This window comes from Elephantulus edwardii, unplaced genomic scaffold, assembly GCF_000299155.1.
Source record: "Elephantulus edwardii isolate Elephantulus edwardi_28Jun2011 unplaced genomic scaffold, EleEdw1.0 scaffold00306, whole genome shotgun sequence".
In the NCBI taxonomy this organism is placed as follows: Eukaryota; Metazoa; Chordata; class Mammalia; order Macroscelidea; family Macroscelididae; genus Elephantulus; species Elephantulus edwardii.
The window spans coordinates 69355-92045 of NW_006400056.1; the positions used below are offsets into that span (position 1 = coordinate 69355).

Sequence of the window (22691 nt, forward strand, 5' to 3'; positions counted from 1 at the left end):
TTACGGCATTGAAACAGTATTTTTATTTTATTATTTTTGTGTGAGTGTACCGTCAAATCAGATCTGACTGGTACAGGAGGAGATTGTCCCTCCTTCCCTGGCAGAGCATCTGGTGGATTCGAACCGTGCGCCTCTGGGATTGTAGTTGCAGCTCCTTGCCACTGGGCCACCAGAGCTCCCCAAAACAGTATTTTTTAAGTGAACTTAAAAAAGATGTGCAACAACGAATGAATGAAAATTAAAAAGGGTGGGGGAAAAAAAAAGAAAAGAAAAATTCCCACCTGTAAACAAAGAGGCAAAATCACGATAGATGGAGAAAGGATTGAAGTTGTCAACTATTTCATTTTACTGAGATCCACAATCAACATCCAAGGTAGAAGCAGCCAAGAAACCAAAGAGATGCTGAATTAAGAAAATCTACTGTCAAGTTCCTCTCAGACATGCTAAAGTGCAATGATGCCAGCTGCACCTGATCCAACATATAAAAGTCTCACTATGGCATTTTCAATTGCTTCCTATGCAGCTGGACAATGAATAAGGTTGATAGAAGACTGGTATTTTTGAGCTGTGATGGTGCAAAAAGAACCGAATATCCCATGGCCTGTCAAAAAAACAACCAAGTCAGTCTTGGAAGAAATGCAATCAAGATGCTCCTTAGAGCCAAGGATGCTGGAACTTTGTCTCAATTACTTTGGGTATGTTGTCAGGAGTGGCTAGTCCTTAGAAATAAGACATAATTCCTGAAGAGTTGGAGAGAGAAAACCCCAACAAGATGAATCACACAGTGACTTTAACAATGGCTTCAAATTAGTACATCAAAGATCGTGAGGAGGGAGGTGCGCAGTTCAAATCCACCAGATGCTCTGCTGCAGGAGGGACAATCTCCTCCTGTACCTGTCAGATCTGATTTGACGGTACACACGTAAAAAAAATAGTAAAATAAAATTTAAAAAAAAAAAAGATCGTGAGGATAGAGCAGGAAAGGGCAAGGCTCAGATCTGTTGTTCACAGGGTCACTAAGTCATAGGCAATTCAAAGGCACTTAAAAATATTACAAAAGAAGAGACAGATGATGTAATAAAAAATACCATAAATTATACTGAATTGTGTAACCGAAAATATGTGTTAAACTGCCTACACCACCACTCTATTATATAATTAATTACTCTATGCATTTTAAATCCTAACATCTATTTGGTGCATACAGTTCAAATCTACCAGGTGTTCTTCAGGAGACAGATGGGCTATCTCCTCCCATGTGACATACTGCTGGCACGTCAGCTCTGACTCAATGGCACACAACAACACTGGGTTAATGAGACTCTGGTGGCCAGTGGCAAAGCTGTGCTGCCAATCCAAGGACACGTGGTTCAAAATCACCAGCTGCTTCTCAGAAGGAAGGTGGGCAATTTCATCCCGTGCGATTCACAGCTTCTGAATACCCACTGGAGGATCAGATATAAGGTGATTCTGACTCGATGGCACTAGAACTAGAAGGTGCCTGGCTTTTACTGGTCTCATCACAAAAATAGGTCCTGGACAGACTGGCAGAAAAAGATAAAAAAAGTTTAAAATCTTAAAGATCAGCCTCACTGATCTGAGGGAGACTTGTGGAACTCCCAGACTATGATCCACAGTCTTCCTTCCAGCCTCAAACAGATATCACCCCCATGACTCAACTTCTGGCCAAAGAACAGACATATCTATAAGGTGACCAAGACCCTCAATAAGGAAAGCATTCTTTAGACCAATTAACCATACAAGATCGAACGGGCAGTATTTGCCCAGAGAGAAAGCTCAAAGGCATTAGGGATCAGGAATGGCGGATAAATGGAAACAGAAATCCAGAAACGAAGTGGGAGTAACACTGTTCCAGTGTAGGGACTGTTATAAATGTCATGAAACATAATGTGCATGAAGTGCTAAATGGAAAACAAATTTACTCCGTACATACTCAAATCACAAAGATAAAAAAAAAAGGTTCTATTTCATAAAGTTGTATACATCAAGTTGGAACTGAGCCACAGTGGTGCCTCCAGTGGTTTTTCAGAGGCTGTAAATTGCAGGGGAAGAGACTGCCCATCTTTTTTCCCATGGAGCAGCTGGTGGATTCAAACTGCACACATCTGCACTGGCAGTGCAATTCCTTAAGACTAATAATATAAAGAAATTAAGAAAACGTTACTTCTAACACATCTGAGACGCCTCTAAAAAATTTAACAGCATTTTTTTAAGAAATGGAAAAGCCTGGAATTTATATGGAATTGCAATGTATCCTGTAATTCATGTAAATAGCTAAAGATTCCAATTGGGGGGGAAACCCAAAACAAACTGAGAGAGAAAAACAAATTAGAAGCTTCATACTTTTAAAGTTAGAAGCCTATAAAATTGAAGTACTATAAAGTTTTGGTACTCCTAACAGTGTGATCATGTTTTAGGGATAAACAAAGAGATCAATGGAAATTGAGAATGCAGGAACAAATCCACACACCTGTGAGAAGCCAAATATTAAGTTATATGTTAAATCAAATGCTTAATCAGGAATAGAAGGAAACACAAAATTGGAATTCCTCTTTTAAAAGATCACAAGAAATGAGCTGCTTCCTGCAGATAAGTGGCGACTAGGTCCCTCAGCAAAGGGAGTATTAAGAGTCTAAATTTGTGAATTATTTACTTCTGAGCTAAGCATTAAGGTTGAAACTAGAGAAAAACTAGGCTTCATTTGCAAAAGAATTCTCTTTGTGATTTACTTCCCGTTGTTTCTCAATAAACTCACAGAGAGGCGTGGCTTGAGGTTGCTTCAGTTTTCAAGCTGTTTATCCCGTTTCACATTCTCTGTTTTTTTCTTAGTCTTAGTGTCCCCATCTTTTCTATGTCTGATTGCTTTGTGACAAGAATTCGGAGGCAATGCAATGGGAAAATAGTAATCTCTTCAATGAATGGTACTGGGACAACTGGATATTCACGTGCAAAAGACTGAAGCTAAACTTCTAACTTAGATCATGTACAAAAATAAACTCTAAATTTAAATCTTTTTAAAACTAAAAATAAGAGTTGAAACCATAGTAAAAGTTTTAGAAGAAAACACAGAAGTAAATTTCAATGATCTTGGATTTGGGAAGTAAATTAAAAACTTTCATGCATTAAATTAGAATATTATTACCAAGAATACCTATCTCATAAGGGCTTAGTATCTAGAATATATTAAGACTCTTGCAATTCAACAATAAAAATACTAATAATCTGATTCAAGAATGAGCAAAGGACTTGAGTAGACTTCTTCCATTTAACATCAATATTTTTAGAAAAATGCAATCTCCTGTTACAGAGTAAATTCTGGAATACAGTGACCTTACTGGACAGAGAACTGCACTAAAGTGTTTCTAAAACGGTAACTCTATACAGAATTAGATTTCTTCACTTTCCACCTGTTTGCACCATGAGGGCTCCTATGGGAAATAAAAATCATAGTATCAGTTCCGGTGGCTTAGTGATAAGGAAATGCACTGCCAACACAAAGGTACATGGTTTAAATCCACCATCTGCTCCATCAGCAACTTTCTCCCTGGTAACTGCCTCTGAAAACTTGCTGGAGGGTCAACAATGGGTCACTTCTGACTTGATGGTACATAACGGCAATAAGAGGATGGCTACAATTTTTAAAAATGGAAAAAAAATTTGCAAGATGTGGAGAAATCAGAGCCCTTTTGTATGGCTGAGGAAAATACAAAATGGTGTAATTGCTGTGAAGAATAGTTTTGCGGTTTTCTTGAAAGGTTATATATGTAGAATTACCAAAGACTCAGCAAGTCCACTTCTAGATATATGCTCTCGAACTCATTGCCAGAGTCAGAAGCAGCTCATTAGCTGACTCTGCAGTGGGGTTTTTGAGGCTGTAAATTGCATGGGACATTACCCATATTTCTCCTTTGTAGCAACTGATGGGGTTGAACTGCCAGAGGTGCTGCCCTGGGGTTGGCAAGCACAACTCCCTACAGACTACACCATAAAGGAAAACAGGTACTCAAATAAATACAGTCACAGGAAGCACTAATCACAAAAGACAAACAGTGGAAGCAAACTAAATGCCCATCAACAGACAAATGGAGAAACAAGGTAGGCTTATACATACACACACATTTCTATAAACATTATATGGATACAACGTATATACATTATTAAGCCAGAAAAAAGAAATGAGGCATTAATATAACCCACAATGTGAATGAAATGTAAACACATTATGCCCTGAAAGAAAACAGATACAAAAGGTCACATGCTATGATTCCATATATATGAAACATCTAAAACAGGCAAGTCCAGAGACAGTAAACTAACCGATGGTTGCCAAGGACTAGAGAGGAGGGAGAATGGGAAGACACTGTTAATGGGTAGAGGGTTTCCTTCTGGGGAGATGAAAATGTTCTGGAGCTAGAAGTAGTGTTTATGCAACAGTGTATATAACTAAATGTCACTAATTTTTTACTTTAATTGTAAACAAATGTATATATCCAGATACTCCAGAAGAAAATCTAGGAGGATAATATTAAGCTATTAAAACTTCTCTCAGTGGGAAGATAGAGCAGTATTCGAATCTCTGGCTATGCCAGGTGTCTCAGCCAAATTAGAAGAAAACTAAAGACAGCTTCCAAACAAACAAGAAATTGAGGATTCATGAATCAAGTATATGGATTACTAGGATTCTTCCAGATATGAAAATTATTTCTCTGGTTTTGCCTTATTCAGTTACTATCTTAGCTAAGGGTATATTTAAACGTGGTAAAAATCTGTCAGTTCATCAGTGCATTCCACCGCAATTGTTTTCATTCTTCTTGAATAAAAAGTAAGACACACTCTCCTAACTGCAAAGCTGCCTCTCAGTGGTATCATCCAAATTGAAAGGTAAAGAAACAGGGTTTGAAGGATTTTAGAGAATAGCTGTCAAGATTATTATTCATTGTCTAATTTGGAAGCAAAAAAATTTCTCTGGAATTTGAAATGCAATTTAAAAATAATGAATAGAGACATTTCTAGGGCATGTGAACAAAAAAGTAAACGCTTCAATACATCCGCCCACCAAAGTACCAGCTCTTAATTCAGACTCTGATCCAATCCTGATTCTGCTGCCCAACAACTACATGACCTTGAGAAAGTACTCAGCTTTCTTAAGCCCTAGCACCTATTAAGAGTGTTATGAGACAGAACAAGAAATATAAGTAAATAAAATGTGAGTAAAAAAAAAACATGAAAGAAATAAGTAAAGGATGTTGGAGTGGGGTCTGATATATGACCAGTATTTTTAATTATAGTCATTAAAACATGCTGGCAGCAGGCATCACTTACATGGACCAATTCTTCATCATCTCGTGCAGAGTAAATAGCAAATCTCTTTTCCAGTGTAGTCTGCAGACTATCTTGCTCATTGGTTGAAAGCTCTGCATTAACTGTAAATGTTCCGATGAACCTGGATAGAAACAGGGCATTCCCTATGTCAGAAGTCTACACAGCAGGGAGTATCTGCTTTTTTATAGCCAAGTACAATAAAAGGGGAGTGAACTGTGAGACTCACTGCCTATGTCCTATTCTTCCTAAGCTGTGTGGATAATTCCTACTCATCACTAAGGACGGGCTCAGAACTTACCTCCTTGGTGAGAAGCCTGCTGCAGGAGCTGTAATCCCCAAACACAGCCCTTAGAGCACCTATCTCACTACTCGGTATATATCCAGTGTACATGTGGGAGCTTTGCCAGGACAGGGCTCACGTCTGATGTTCCTCTCTTTGATGCCATGCACACTGCTCAGTACCTGGTCTCCCCTCAGGGAATGTGTGGAACTGACTTGAATACCATCCCCAACCCCCAACTCCATGAGAACAACAGGGATCGCACACCAGGGCTCTGCAGCCAGGCGATGATCCTACCATTTCACCAGGTTTGAGAGGAAGCGAACATTCATGTTTTTAAGTGGCACTTTGGTAAAGTGACTTGGGATGATGGAGAGGCCAATAGCACGCAGATCTGGCTGGCTGCAGATGCGATTTCGGTAGAAGCCATTTGCTAGTAAGCAAAGAAGGTGAACCTGGGAAGAGGGAGGAAAGGTGAAAAAATATGTAAGGTAGGCTCAAACTGGCTGAGATTTCTGCTGCCAAAGTAAAAGACAATCTATGGGTAGGAATGCAGTCTTTCTTACATACAAGAAAGTAAAAACACTTTTAATATTTATTTCCTAAGATTTTTAATCTTGTCTTTCATTCCTTTAAAAAAAATAAAGTCTATGAACTTCAATGATGCTGTAGCTTCTTTTCTTTTTTTAAAGGGTCCTGGAGATACATGCTAAAAAGGACTTAAATGTAAGGATTTACAGATGACATGCTGTAGTGTCTGGTATCTATCTGCTGAGAAAAGATGGGAAGGGTGAGTGGTGGTACAGGGGAGCGAGCCTGTGTGGGAGCCAACGATGGTCACAGCTGGGGACAGGAACAAGATGCTCTCGGGCTGCTCGACTTGTGTGCTGTGCTGGAATTCAACCTCCTCTCTGCTGACCCTACATCTCTGTCCATTCTCTGACCTCTGGCCCCACCCTTCAATAACCTACTGAAATTATGTGACTGTCGTTTTCATCTTTTAAAAAAACTTTTATTTTTATTGTGATTTTTGGTGAACGCCTACAGAGTAAAAGGATCTTCCATTCAATTCACATAGGTTTTATGACACTCCCCACACTCTAAGGGTAGTCTTCCTTTCTGCACTTCCCTCATTCAAATGTCCTTTCCTCTATCCTTCTTGCCGTCTGTGCTTTATTCCCGGGCAGATGCTGTACCCTGACTGTCATATGGTTGGTTTTCCAAGGTGTGTGCACCTCCCTACTGCATTGTCCATGTTACAGGCCTGTCTGATGTGGGACTGAGCATAAAGCCACCAGTGCAAGTTCAGATCCAGAGCTGAGGGATGACTAAGGGCTACAGTTTTGGGGGCTCCACCACTTCCCTCAGGCCAGTAATCCTAGAGCAGTTTTCCAGACTCCAGTCCTCAGTATCTCTAAGCTCTCATTTCTCCAGGTCCCAGACCTAGTCCTTATTTTAAACAGAACTTTCCTCAGCTACTCAGATGCACACTCATCTTATTATTCTGGATCTACAGTCACACAGTACTGCTTTGAGATCTTTCTTGTTCCAACTGTGAAATGATTAAAGTCCTGAAGGGGAAGGAATAAGCTTCATACAAGCCTCCATCCTCCAACACCCAGTATTTTGCTAATGTTCAGTGATTAACACTTAAAGTCAGAAGTCACTGGGACTTCAGGTGAGAGTAATACTGATGCTCTAAAAAGTAACAGGAGGAGATTGCAGAACCACACACACACTGTTCAGTGCCTGCATGTTAATACATTGTGGCCTACTAAAAGAATGAATCACCCTTGGAAAAAGTGGCAGCCAGGGTGCTCCTTAGATGCAAGGATGGTGAAGCTTCTTCACAGACTGGGGATGTTGTCAGGAAGGAACAGTCCTTGGAAAAAGACCTCAGGCTGAGAAAAGTAGTGTCAGTGAAGGAAGAGACCCTCAGTGAAGTAGACAAACACAGGTGCTGCAACAACAGACCTGAGCAGGGCAGATGACGCAGGATCAGGCAGAATTCTGATCTGTTCACAGGGTCCTTAAATTAGAATCATCAATTCACGCTGTGTGCTTTGCATACAATATTTTGCTTAATCTTCACAGCAACCATATAAGGGAGGCACTATTATCACTCTATTTTATGGATGAGAAAACCAAGGCTCAGAGGGAATAAGAGATGCACTTAAATTCTCATAAGTAAAAAAATGCCAAAATTTTCTTGCTGTCAAGTTGGCACTGACTCAGAGCTGACCTTCCAGTGGGTTTTTGTAGGCTGTAGACACAGGAGGTGAGTGTCTCATCTTTCTCCTGAGGAGCAGCTGGTGGATTCAAACGGCCAGAGAGGGCACCACCTCCAGGTGAGCAGTAGTCTCCACCCTCTATGCCACTAGAGCTCTGGAAGTAAATTGTTTACTATAGAGTTAGAACTGACCCATAGTTGACCTTCCTGTGGGTTTTCAGAGGCAGTTAATCGCATGGGAGGAGACTACCATCTTTCTTCCTGCAGGACTCTACACTATTAATATCCTACTTTGTCAAAGAGGAGAAATGGGCCCTCTCTCTTGATTTTCTACCCTTACCTTGTGCGTATCCTCATGAACTTCTTTACTGAAGCGTTTGATCATCCTCTGAAGATATGTCTCAAACTCCATTCTTATCTTTTCACTGTGAGAAAAAAATCAAAGCAGGGACCTGAAAACAGACCCATTCCACCAGCCAACTCCTTTTATTCATGACACGACTCACTCTCTCTGCTTTACAGCAGAAGGCTCGGCTACTCTAGCAAATCTGCAAGCTTGGCATTTTCTGCACATAACTTGCTGCATACGACTGCCAAACTCTAGCTTTACCACATTCTCTGCCTCAGAACTCCCTTCCTCTAAGATGTCTTCTCTAGCCTACTGAGTACTACTTTTCTCTTAAGCACTTACTACTTTTATGTTAAATTCATTTGTATATGGTGTTCTTCTGGTATAAATTTTTTTTTTTTGCATAAAATTCTTTCATGTTGGTGTCCAATGCATCTTCAAGAAAACCTACTCAGTGAATTTTATTATCTCCTGACTCTGTGCCTAACAATAAGCTAATCACACTGGGGAACCTAAGACCAAGAGCTGGGTTCCACCGTCCCAAGCTTCCAGAAGCTGTTGAGGCAATGGGGTGCCTAAGAAGGAAGGAGGGTTCTCTATCACGGTGGGGCACTGCCTCAACTCCTGCAGTGTGAAGGGTAGAAAAATCTTGAGTGTTCCATCAGACTGACATGGACTGAGAGTTCAACGCCTCCACTTATTGTTGAGTGACTCCTGGGAAGTTTCTTAACCTCTCTGAGCTTCTGGTTTATTCATTACAATACTGATCTAAAAAGTAAGATAACAAACACCTTGCAGAATCCAAGGCATAGAACAGACCTTCAACATACTAGAGTTCCCTCTCTCTACCTCCTGCCCCAGCTAGGACACAAAGTTTCTTACTCAAATCTAAAGGTAAGTCCAGGGCTCTCTCAGCCATGTTTCCTGACTGTTCTGCTGTTCCTCCCTGGCTTCCTATGAGCTTCTCAATAAGTAGCAGTGGCTGTCCACTATGTATGACAGGTACATGGAAGCAAGTACCTAATCTTACCTTCTTTCTCTGGTTTTAGCCTGCTCCGGGGTTTCAATCTCTATCTCCACAGGATTCACAGGCAGAACAGATTTAGAGAAGATTGCATTTTCTCCCATGTCACCTGGCACAGGTTCACTAAGCTCTATCAATAATAATTTTTAAAAATCAATAATCATAATAATAGGGAGCTCTGGTGGCTTAGTGGCAAAGAGCTGTGCTGTCAAGTCGAAGGCACATGGGTTGAATCCAAAGGCTGCTCTGTGGGAAAAAGATGTGCAATCTCCTCCTATGCCATTTGAAGCTTCTGAAAATCCACTGGAGGGTCAGCTGTGAGTCAGTTCTGACTCGTCGGTACATAACAACAACAATCACAGTAGCAGCTATCATATTGAACAAACAAACGAAGGTTCTGCTGGGAAGTGAGAAATGGATGCCAGGTCCAGAGGCAATAACTACTCCTATGGTGTTTCAAGATCCTACAAAGTGTCAAGTACTGAGCTAAGTAGTTTACATAAATTTATCTCCTTTAACCCACGAAATACTAGAAGTAATCTTTAAATGAGAAATGTTAGGCATAGAGATACTGAATTCAATCAACTATTAGTCTAAAAACCCACTGCGGCCAAATTGATCCCGACTCATGGGAACCCTTCATATGGTTTCCTAGGCCACAAATCTTAACCAGATTAGACTGTTCCGTCCTTCTTGTTCAGATACAGACCCAAGTTAACATCAGCTACTTTCCTTCCTAAAAATAAAGCCAAGTGGGAGCAATCTCCAAATCTCCTTATTCTCTGCATTATTAAAACATTATCACAATTTGTTTTGAATAAACTCATGATTTAGAAGTCTGTTTCCTCCTCTTATTATAAATGACAAGGAGTGTTTCTTTATCACTCATACTTCTCATACACACTAGCTGAAACCAGAATTAGTTTGTCAAACTTGATCTAATTATGAACTTCACTGGCAAACATACTTTTAAAAGAGACTCTGGGCGAAGAAGCAATGATGCCACATTGGCAATAAACACACTTAACGCCAAAATCTTAGTGTCTGGATAGTGTTCTCTACTAAAATGAATCAGAATGTCCTGGAGAAAAATGGCTGATTATTTCAGGCCTAGATAAAAAAAGAAAAAAAAAGGTGTAAAGTGAGTATTGAACATCTTGCTATCCCAGGAAATAGGGCATGTCAAAGGACATAGTTAAGTAGTCTAACGGGGCTCCTGCGAGCTCAATATATCCTAAAGCTCAAAAAGCAGAGTGAGAACTAATTACAACATAATCTGAATTTAGGGAAGAAATATAAAATCCTCTAAGTCTATAAAACTCATTGCTGCTGAGTTGGAACTTACTCATAGCTGACCCTCCAGTGGATTTTCAGAGGCTTCTATGTCACATAGAAGAGACTGTTCATCTTTCTCCTTTAGAACTGCTCGTGGATTTGAACTACCTGAGAGACACGACCTTTGGGTTAGCAGCACAACTCCCTACCCACTAGGCCACCAGAACTAAGCCTACAGGCATATTAAAAATAAAGGGTTAAGTACAATTTTTAAAAGGGGAAGTCCTTCTGTACAGAAGTATATTAAGGATAAATAGTTAAACAAAATTTTTAAAAGTTCTTTACAAATAAAAGCCAGCTAACAAATGTATATGAAACTATAGAACAAAACAATTATGCTGCAATTCTCAAATATTATAATCCTTTTTCATCTAGGACATCAAGGTATGTTAATATTAGTAAGTAAAGAAGTTACCAGGGATCAAGATATTTATACAATGCAACACTCCAATTATTTAAAAGGGAAAAATATACCTTTACAAGTATGGTGCAATCTGGAGGCACCACCTTAATCGAGTAATTAAACTGAGCATCACTAATGGAGGGGCAACCTGACATCCAAAACTAACACCTAACTCACTGCTGTCCCATCAACACAGCAACCATGCAGGACAGAGCAGACTGCCCCATAGGGTCTGCAAGGCTGCAAATCTTCATGGAAGCTGACAGCTTCATGGTTCCCCGGTAGAACAACTGGTATGTCTGAACCAATGACCTTTTGGTTAGCAACTTAGCACTTTAAGCACCACAAGGGCTCCTCTCAACACTATCTCACAGAGAGCATCCTCTACTGGACTTCAGAGGCTGTAAACATTTACAGCAGGCCCATCTTTGTCCCTCAGTGAGGCTGGTCGATTCCAACCAATGAACTTTGGGTAGCAGACCAATAAGGAATGCACTACATCACCAAGGGCCCCTTACCTAACAGTAGGTGTCTCTTAACAGATGCAATAGGAAATACAAAGCGCCACTGTTAAATATTTTTGGCCCCAGAATGTTTTATTTTTTAAAATTTATTTTTATTTTATCATTTTTTTTGTGTGTGTACCGTCAAATGAGATCTGACTGGTACAGGAGGAGACTGCCCCTCCTTCTCCAGCAGAGCATCTGGTAGATTCGAACTGTATACCTCTGGGATTGCAGTACCCCCCAAAATGTTTAATAATAAACCCAATCAAGTCTTCGGACTTACAGTTTATAACAGAGACAGTGGATACTGAAACATCTTTAACAATTAACATGAAAAAATTAATCAGATAATAGCAGAAAGTGAGGCATTCTAGAAAACCAAACACCAGGACTCTTAAAAAAGGCAGCATTATGAAAAGGGGGGAAACTGTAAACGGGTGAATAAAGAAGCACTGTTTTAAATTAATTAAAAATTAACAATCAAATACAAGGGCTGTACTTTGGACTAGAGACCAAGTGGATTCTTTCATAATACAGCATTGGGATAGAGTGGCCTTTGGTGTGTTCTGAGTGTTATTAGTGAGAAAAACTTTAGCTTACTTCAAAATTCTGCTCTACTAAATATGCACCTCTCTACTTTGGGCATGTTGCAAGGAGGAATCAGTCCTTGGAGAGACACACCATGCTTGGGAGTGTGGAGGGACAGTGCAAGAGAGGAAGATCCTCGATGAGATGGACTGACTCTGTGACTGGGGTAGTGGAGGTGAGTGTGCCAGAGACAATGAGATTGGCTCAAGATAGAGCAGGGTTCAGGGCTATGAGTCGCAAGAGACTTGACAGCACATAACAACAGCAACAACAACAAGCATGTCTACTCTACTAACAGTCACCAGAAGGCTGTCTTTCTATGCTAACTTAGTCATTAATTAGTAAGTCCCTAAAGCATTCTTATCTTTAGTCTTTCTGTAAAGACAAAAAAAAAAGATTGCAATAACCAATTATACTCCAATATAATCAAAGAGAAAAATGCACAATCTGTTTTGAAAGCAAAGAGAGATATCTTACCTTCCACCTCTTCCCAATCATCTTCACTCTCATCTCCTTCTCCCTCACTGCTCTCTTTGTCAACAGTAGCCTCTCTCTTCAGATGCTGTGCCTTTTTGAGGGCACCTGGGAAATTCCTGAGGAAAGATCACACACAAAAAAATGGAGAAAAGAGGTTGTGTTAGTCTAGGGTTTACAGGTAAACTAAATAAAATTGACAACAACTCTTCCTTCTGTGCTGCAATGATTTTAAGATGGCTGGTGAGTCTTTGAGCCTCATTTCTCAGAGAAGAGGTCTCAAACGCTCAGTAAGATGTGCCCTGAGCATCAGTCAGAGACTAGATGTGCTGTGAAAACACAAACTACAGCAACCTAATGCTGAGTCCAAGAAAACTGCTGTGCTGAGAAAAGGAAAAAAAAAACACCACCAAAAAACGCTAGAAGAAACATGATTAATAATGTGATTTGCAGGAGTGATGATACATGCATACACTGTGGATCTGGATGTCAGGAAGGACAGAACTCATACTTGCCACACCTACTATGTGCCCACTCGGATTTTTCTGGTTTGGCAGTGTAGCTCCTTACTACTATGCCACTGGAGTGCCCTAAGCACAGGTATATCACAGAAAAAGAAACGTGGATGGCCAGCTGGGCATGGCTACAGAGGTAAATAATGAGCTCAATACTGGCTCTAGATTAACTTGTAGCTAATACGTACATATACGAATAATAATATATAATATTATATAATATATAATTCTTATATAGTAATATAATACTATATAGTAATAATAACTAATACTAATAGTTCCTGTAAAGATTTTCAGTCCTGGAAATGCAATGAGACCATTCTACTCTGTCCTACAAGGTCACTGTCAGAACAGACTCACTGGCTGTGAGCTTTGTTTGTATTTGTATAGTCAACTGTCCAAACCCTTTTAGGTACATAAGAGAGACTAACAGGAGCAAACTGTGGCCTAAACAATTATCTTTGGCAGAATAATAAACCTCAGGCCAGAAAGGGCACGTACATGAGAAACCCACTGCACCACAAAAGTCCAGCCGATAATCATGCTCAGCCATGCTCCTCTCCACTGCTGCCCTCTGCTGGACAACGATCCTGCGTCAGTACTGGTGAAGATGCTGGGCTTATGTTAGGTTGTGAGCGCTTGTTTTTGGGCAAGGAAGAGACAGGAAATCATGTGCTTACTGGACTTATTTATGTTCACAGATAAGTATGTTTATTTACTGGAATACTGACTAGCCAGTTTCAGCAAAAAGGCCCTGTTCTGGATGCTACAGAGTATACAAAAATGAACCCCCCTCTCTGAGGGATAGCATGTACAGCATGCAGGGATATTTGTTATGTTCACAATAAGGGTAATATAAGGCAGGCACAGCATACTTCCCCTTAAGAAATTCTGTAGGAAATCGGAAGAGGAAAGGGAGAAGAGATAGTGAAGACTTTTTAGAGCAGCTGGCTTCTGATTTGCATCTTCAAAGTAGAGGAAAACATTCCAAGTAGAATGAATAGTTCTAATACAACTTACAAGTAGCAAAGTATGAGAATGTAATGAGTAAGCGAGAAGTTCAGTTGGACAAGAACAAAGTGTTAAGACAAAGGAGAGTATCCGAGATAAAGCTGGGATGGCGGGTACCTTGTATTTTTGTAAGGGAGCTCTGGTGGCCTGCTGGGTAAGGAGTTGTATTGCCAACTCAAACAGGTGTGAATTCATCAGCTGTTCCATGGGAAAAAGAAAGACAATCTCCTCACGTGTGATTTATAGCCTCTGAAAACCTACTGCAGGTTGGGCTAGGAGTTGATTCCTACTGGACAATAAGTGAAAAAAATGCTTTTGTGTGGTAAAACACATTGGACCATAAGCCAGAAGACCTGGATTCTAACCTGGTTTTGCCCCCACATAACTGTAATCATGAGTGAATACCTTCTCTCAGCTTTCACTATCTTCTGGACATCTGAAAAAACTTAGGAAGTAAACTATAGAATCACAAAGATTTGTTCAAACTCTTATTAGCCTGCACTATCTAGATTTAAAGTTCCTATTTTTTCCCCATAGGCCTCAACAAGAAATACAGAGGTCAAGTTTTACTACTTCCACATCTCTCTCTGATCAGGACAATCAAGATCTAGCCAAAGCTTTACATTCAGCTCACCTGAAATCCTCCCCATCACTGAGGGCTTCATTCTTTATAACTTTGAGGTGTTTGGATTTAAAAGTTGACTTGGCCACTTTTTTCTTTGCTGGTCCATCATCAGCGGGTTCTCCAGGATCACTTCGGCCTCTCTTCTTTCTTTGGGAAGCTTTGGGAAGCGCCTTCTTTGGGGGTTTCTCATCCTCAAAAACATCTGGGTGACCAAGAAAACATGAGGTGAAGAATATGAAGAAAGGTGGAGGCTGTGTGGTTTAGCAAGCAGTGTTATGAAAAGTTGTCTTCTGTAACATCTCTCCAAATCCTTTCTCCCACCACCTAACACCAACAACCAGTTCGCAGTCTCTTCCCACCTTTGGTGTAGTCTATATTCATAATTAAAGTCATGTATTTTAGCCAGCACGTTAGTCTACTAATCTGAGTCACAGATGACTCAAGTAAAATCTAAGTCCCAAACCTAAATTCCAGTTATTCTCTAGCAAGGAAAGATCCATGAACCCATTAACGCCTTTCTATTAGCAGCCAAGACTAATACTCTGCCTCAGGGATAATTCACTCTTGCTGAATGAAATACTGCATTCATAGCCATGTCCGAGTTTCACCACCTTATTTCTACTAATCAATTTTTCTGACATCCTTCAAAAGCAAAGTCTGATGAAAACACAATTAGCTATTACCCATATGCCACTCTTAATCAACTATTTCAATAAATTAGGAAATTAAAAAATATCATTTCATAAAATAATTCTAGTTATGTTTTGTTAAAAGGCAGTGAGTCTAAATTTTGAGTTTGCTAAACTATAAAAATGTGAACTAAAATTACTGCCCAGAGGTAATCTCTAAACTTTAAACCTAAGTCTTCTTAAAAGCAAACAACTTGCTTAACTAGAAAGACTATCGGCCTTGAGCAGTATGATGGCTTAAGGTGTGCCCCTCTAGCTGCCTAGGATTCTCTAGTTTGGCAGTTGTGATGCGGTTCGTCCCCTCATGCACCGATTATTCACATCAACCTCATCAAGGGACTGATCAGATCCCAATCGTCAAATCAGAATTTCCTAGGTAGCCAAGTAGACACACAAACTTCACCAACACAATCACTGTGCTTTTCCAAGATTTATCTATTTGTGATCAAATTAACAAAATAAATTGTGAAGATTATGTAAGAAACTCAGGGGCAGTGGGTTCATGTGAATGGAAGAAAGTCAAGGGACGGCAGGAGGATGGTTGCACAGCTTGGATAATGCCACCAGTCACTGAACTGTCCACATAAGAAACAGATGCATGTTTTGATGTGTAATTTGCTATGTATTCTCTCAAGAACAAAATAATTTTTTTAAAAAGTGAACAAATTTTTAAGTCAAATTAGGCTATTTACAAATATCTTGCATATTCACAGAGAACTAGAGTAGGAAGTTAATTTTAACAAATAATTTATAAGTAACAGGGAAAGGGAGGTATTTTTCCACTTTGCAAACACGCTGCTATTGTTAGAGGGCATGATGTCCACCTGCCTCACAGTGGCCCTACACACAACTGCTCTACACCTTGCCTGATCCTGCACTGTCCTCACCATCTCCACTGTGCTCAAGGCCATTAGAGAAGTCCCTGTGTCAGTCCTTCTCATTAAGGATCTTCCTCCCCTGTTCAAAGCCTGAAATCTTTTCTAGGGACTGGCCCCTCCTGCAATATACTCAAGGTATACTCCCTCCAAAGTCATCAAGCTGATAGAAATCATCCCTCCTTTGTCTTTGGATGACCCTGCCTCAGTTAATTTTAGAAAACAAAAATAGTTTGGCTTTTACTGACATTCTCAACAACTCACTGCCATGCAGTCACAACCATCTCACAGCTGACCCTCCAGTGGGTTTTCAGAGACTTTAAACTGCACAAGAAGAGTGTGCCTCTCCCTCCCCCTTAGAACTGCTGTGGGTTCATTCCTCCAGAGAGGTAATGCCTTTGTATTAAGCTAATTATCTTGTCTTTCCAGATTCCCACTGGATCTTTCCCATTTCCTTTACAGCTCCCCCTCCTCCCACAAACTGTGTGACCCTACAATTGGTGATTAATTTTAGAAAACATAATGAATGGGAATGACTGTATGAACCACAATGTGAATGAAGGCTAGTGTGAAACACAATGCATATGAACTTTGTATGCAAATCAATATACAAAATTTAAAAAATTATCAAAGTTATGACTGTCTTTCATTTACACGCTGTCGTGCTGATTCTACAGTCACTCACTGTCGATGGACAGCGGATCCTCCACAGGGTTTCTGTACTGTAAACTGCACAGAGCTGCCTTTGGGTTAGTAGCAAAACTTCCTCTAGACGATGTCACCAGAGCTGCCTGCTAACTGTTCTAAAGCAGGAAATTTAAAACTCAGATGTACTTGTGCAAGGGAGATGGGAGGTTCAGTAAAGATGGCCTTTTGTTCAAAATTAAATTATCATTTAATTTAAATAGAGTTCACATTACAAGGACTCTAATTCTAGATAAAAATGACTGGATAACAAAGGACAATCACCTATTCCTCATCTATTGCCTATTTTACCCAGTATTTTGCCTTTTATGACAATATACTATTTTGCATATAAGCAACCCAAGTTTGGCAGAAAAGAATGCTGAAGAGCAAGGTAAGAATACTGGCTGTGGGGATTATGATTATGTGTCAGCCTGGCTGGGTCCAGTGGTTGTATAATTTAGTTTACTACTTATATAATGATGTAGTCATCCCCTCCTGTTCACATAATGGCCTGGTGTTGGAACCTAACCATGTCAATAAGCAAGGAGTAGATATTACAGTGAAAATTAACAGTGAAATTACAAAACACAGTTTCAAAATGCATTTCTTAGGATGTGTGAAATGATTTCTTATTTGGAAACCATTCAGATGGTACTTAAGAGTTTATGGCCTGACCATCTATCTGAGTACCCTCAAATGAGAATTTCTAGGTCTTACAATGGCCTTAAGGCTTTCTATTACCAACCAAAGATGCTACACATTCACAGAAAGGAAGGACACTTCAGAGGTACCATTTGTTTTCTACTATTCTGTCTGGTTGATGAAAAGGTTATGTATATGTATGTTATATATTTTTTAAAAAATGGCGCTCACTCATTCATATACATTTTGTTTTATAATATTAATTACAACGGCTCAATGCCATTTATCGCAACAGCTCACCAAATCCTCATTGTACTGTGTCTTTTTCTTCACCCTATCCATCCATCCACTAAGCTGTTTACCCAGTATCTGTTTTTCTTGGTCCCCAGGTGGTGGTTGTTACCAAGTGGCTTCAACTCACAATGACTGAAAGCCTTCCACCACCATGTGTGACACTCCACCTAATCCAGCAATCGCTGTACAAACTCGGCTGTGCTTGTGTTGCAGTCACTGTGTCTATCCAGTGGCTGGTCTTCTCTTCTGCCGACCTCTTACTTTCCACACATGAATGTCCTTCTCCAGGGACTGAGAGAAGAAGATGAGTTAAAAGGGGGAGGAGGTGGTTATTGTTCTGTGCCATTGAGTCACCTGTGACCCACAGTGACCCTAGGAGAGGAGGGGGCCTGAACAAAAAAGTTATTCATGGTGTCATTGTTTATAAACCCATTTTTATTAGCTGTGTAACCCCTAAATATTATAGTATAATCACACAATGAAATAGAATCCATTCATTTTTAAGACAAAGGAAGATGATACAGAATATTAAGGATGCAGGGTTGCTTCAACAATAAAAAAACAAAACAGATACTGAAAGGAAATGTAACAGTATTTCAAGTCAGTTCATTGCTTTGAAGTTAGAATCAGCACACAGCTAACTCTCCACTTGGTTTCCCAGTCTGTGAGTTGCACAGGAGCTCCTTTCTATCCTGAGGCCATTGGTGGATTCAAACCAGAGGGCTGGCCTTTGGTTAACAGCACAACTGCTTACTGACTGCACCACTTACCAATATTTACTTGTGGCTATTTCTTCAAGGTAGAAACACGGTTGGCTTTTGTTCATTTTACTCTTTGCTGTATGCGGTATTTTTGTTTGTTTGGGTTGGTGTTTCGTTGTTGTGTTTGGGGTTTTTTTGGTGGCAGAGACTTCAGAGGCTCTTTTCTAGTTTTCTGATTTCTTGAATCAATTCAGATCTAATTGGCCACTTTCGCTTAAGCTGAGCACACAGTTCTTTCACAAGGGTAGGAATCACCAGTGTGATCCTCTGGTCACCGCGGTGTAGGAATCCACAAGCATGTTTCTATAACCAAAAGGCCACACCAAGTCTGAAAGTTTGGGTCCACCAGTGACTAAAAGGGAGAAAGACACACACTTGCCACCTGTTAAGATTTACAGCCTCAGAAACTTGATGGAAGGTCGCTATGAGTTAGGATAGACATAAGCGAGTCTGGTTTGCTTCCAGTAAATAAATGGAATGTTCTGGCAAAGCTCACTCTCTTTCTCGACTTTGCACTCTTGTTGCCTGATCACCAGTTTTGGGGACTTAACCCTGCTTCTGCCTGTCTCTGGGCCACTGTCTGGCCTGCAGATTTTGGGTCCATCAGCCACTGCAGTTATGTGAGCCAGCAGGTCTTCGGTGTCACCCCGTCCATGGATATGGCATTGGTGAGCTTCTAGAGTTGCATAAGCTATTTCCTCACAATTATGAGTCATTTCCTTCAAATATATAACTATTTATACAGACGTATAAATATTTATATATGTCACTGATCTTGTTTCTCTTGAGAAGCTGCCTGAGACACTTATGTGTAAACAGAGTGATATTAAGTAACTCAAATGACTACTTAGCTTGGAACTAGATATGTACCAAAAGCTGTCTATGCTATCTCGATGAACATTCATCATCACCCCATAAGATAATACTAAGCTTCTGAGATAAGGTTCAGAAAGCTTATGTTATTTGTTCAAAAGAATTTACTCCAACGTCCATAATTACTAAATGTTAGAGCTATAGGGGAAGTATTAAGCTGTGAGGAACACCACACAGGAATTCCATCCAAGCAAAGCCTTTAGTTTTTAAACACTAACTAATATGTTCAAAATACATTCCCCCTGGTGCCTTTAATGGCCACTTTCTGAAACATTACCTTAAAGTCACAGATCAAACATAACTTCTACAGAGAGAATTTCCCAATCTCCCCTGGCAAATGACCTCATTTGGTGAAGCTACAAAAGGCTACACAGCCTCTTACGTCTTCTTCCATGGTAATGAATATGGATATTTTGTGTGCAAATGTCACACTAACATTACTATACCTCAAGCTCCCCTACTACTGCCTCCCACATGACCTACCTAAGTATATAGCACACAGCAGCTACTTAATGTCATTTGATGGGACAGATGAGTGAATGCACATGATAGAATGCATAAAACTCATACAACTAATTGTAAGGTAAATCACCCAATTTATGGATTACTGCCATGACTACTTCCTACTACATACAGAATCTTATATACAGAATCACCAACGCTAAGTGTTACAGGAACTCTTGCTGTTCCTAGCTAAATGTGCGACTCCTGGAACCGTTACAGTGTGTTGTTGTTGTTGTGTACCATCGAGTCATTTGTGACTCATAGCAACCCTATGTACAAGAGCCCTAAACGCCGTTCTATCCTGTACCAACCTAACCATCTCAAACGCATTCATTCCCACCACTCCAGTCAAAGAATCGATCCATCTCATGGAAGGTCTTCCTCTCCTTTGCTGCCCCTCTACTCTACCAAACATGATGTCCCTCTTCAAGGACCAGTCCCTCCTTGCAACATGCCCAAAGTATGTCAGATGAAGCTTCAGAATCCTTGACTCCAAGGAGCATTCTGGCTTCACCTTCTCCAGGACAAACTTGTTTGTTCTCCTAGCAGTTGACTTGGCAATTATTTACAGTATAATGAGCACTTTCTTTGTGTGGGGATAAGGGTAGAAGAGGGTAAAACATAAAGCAGCCAAGGAGACTCCTTTTTGCACTTTTACAGAGCTTAAATTCTATTGAGCTAGACAAAGGAAAAGAAGCAAATAAATTAAGAAGAACATTCTAGATTATAACACAGGTTATAAGGGCAATAACCAGGATGCTGCTACTTAAGAAGTTTTCCTTTTATTTGGATCTACAATCAATGCTCTTGGAAACAGCAGTTAAGATCAAATGAGTTTCTGCTGCCAACGACTTCTTTAAAGTGCTAAAGAGCAAAGGCTAAGATAAGGTGGCGTCATGGTATTTTCAAGTGCCTCATATGTATGGGAAAAGCAGAAACTGTGTAAGGTAGACCAAAAAAGAAATGGTGACTTTAATTTGTGGTTTTGGTAAAGAATACTGAATATGCCGTGGCCTCTTAAAAATACACTTGTCTTTGAAGAAGGCTAGCAGGGAAGATGGTAAGACTTCGTTCTCACATCCTTTGGTCATGGAGGGTCTGTTAGCTAGAGAACTATGTCGTGCTTGGTAAAGAAGAGGGCCAATTAAAAAGGAGGCTTTCGATGAGATCCACTGATGACTGACAGAGTTTGAGAGGATGGCTCACGATCTGGTTGTATTTTGTTATGTTGTGCATGGGGTTGCTGTGAGTCAGTTAACTTGATGGCAGCCAAAATCATTACACAGGATCAGACCACTGTAGGCAGCAAGCTCTCTCTAAACTGAGACCTGAAAGACCGGCCCTGAGCCACAGGACGGCATTGCAGGCAGAACACCACCAAAAAAAGTCAGAAATTATCTGGCAAGTTAGAAAACAGAAAGGAGACCAATGAGAAGTATATTTGGCAAGTAAAGCAATGGTCAGAGAAAATGGAAGTGTCAGTAGAAACCAAAATTATGTAAGATTGTGCATAGCAAAGATTTTGGATTTTTTTTTTTTAAACAAGGTATTTGAATTTTAGGTTAAAGAGAAATGAGAAGGCATGGAATTTGAAGCAGAGCATGATTTGATTCTGCAGGTTGGAGAACTTACTGCAAAGGAATAAAGCAAGGAAGACAAGGAAAGAGTCAACTGCAAGCAGCGATCAGAATGTGATGGTATAGTCACGGAGGGCTGAAGCCACGGAAAGGAAGTGGTCAGATTTAAGATGTATTTCACAGCTGAACCAACAAGACTTGATAAACTGGCTATGTGTATATTAATAAAAAACGCAGGAAAGAAGGGTTATGCCTTAAAAGTGGGAAAAGGGATCGTTTGCTAAAATGAGAAAAACTGGGGAAGCAAAAGTTTAAAAGGGAAATTCAATCCCCTTGTGTTGGTAAGAAGCTGCACTGCAATCCCGGGAAATAACGAAGTTCGAATCCACCAGGTGCTCCAAAAGAGAAGGAAAACCTGTTGAAGAGTCAGTTTATGAGTAAGTTCCATCGAAATTGACAACACAAAATAACAACATGGTTAAGTTAAAGTTTCTTCTCATCCAGGAGGTCCATCAAAGTCATTTCAGAACTCAGTCTGGAAGTCAGAGATGAGATTTAAGTAAAGATATACAAGCAGTTAGCACACAAGAAGCAATGCATGTCCCGGTCTGTCTTCGAGAGACATGCAAAAATAACTGCAACATTTCTCCACTCAGCCTAGAACACCTGCGGGGAGACTAGACTTTACCCAGTGGGTAAACAGGAAGGAGGAGGCTGAGCTCGTGTTCAGGTGGGGCTAGCGGGAATGGCGCGGGGCGCAACGCACTCCCGCGTGGAAGACAAAAGACCGGGAGAGCGGAGCGGACACCTAACAGCCCCGCTGGCTGCGCCTCCTCCCTAGAGGCCCGGAAAGCCCGTCTTATGCAAGCAGACTGGTCCCCGCCCTCCCGCAGCATCGCACCCCTCAGTCTGCCCAGGCCTCCTTCTCACCCGCATCCTCCTTCTCAAGCCGCTCCGGCTGCTGGTCTTTGGCTTTCCGTGCGTGCTGTTCGCGTCGCCCTCGCGCCCCGCCGGCCGCACGTTTCCGACCCATTGCCGCCGGTCAGATTCGATCCGCAAGCAACACGCCGAGATGACCAGAGGTGCAGGGCGCAGGCTCCGCCCCT

General features: G+C 40.6%; 1 protein-coding gene across 2 annotated transcripts in view; it reads right to left on the reverse strand.

The window, feature by feature from the left end:
* XPC (xeroderma pigmentosum, complementation group C) overlaps window positions 1–22618 on the reverse strand; it is a 49459-nt gene extending 26841 nt beyond the window's left edge. The window contains exons 1-7 of one of the 2 annotated variants that reach the window (XM_006901029.1): window positions 22516–22618; window positions 14693–14885; window positions 12543–12651; window positions 9233–9252; window positions 8194–8278; window positions 5921–6078; window positions 5344–5464 (exon numbers count right to left, since the gene is read on the reverse strand). In XM_006901029.1, the coding sequence (XP_006901091.1) occupies window positions 5344–5464; window positions 5921–6078; window positions 8194–8278; window positions 9233–9252; window positions 12543–12651; window positions 14693–14885; window positions 22516–22618 (789 nt within the window). Of the gene's footprint in view, window positions 1–5343; window positions 5465–5920; window positions 6079–8193; window positions 8279–9232; window positions 9357–12535; window positions 12652–14692; window positions 14886–22515 lie in introns of both variants that reach the window. The other variant, XM_006901028.1, reaches the window with a different exon arrangement.
* Window positions 22619–22691: the final 73 nt, after the last annotated feature.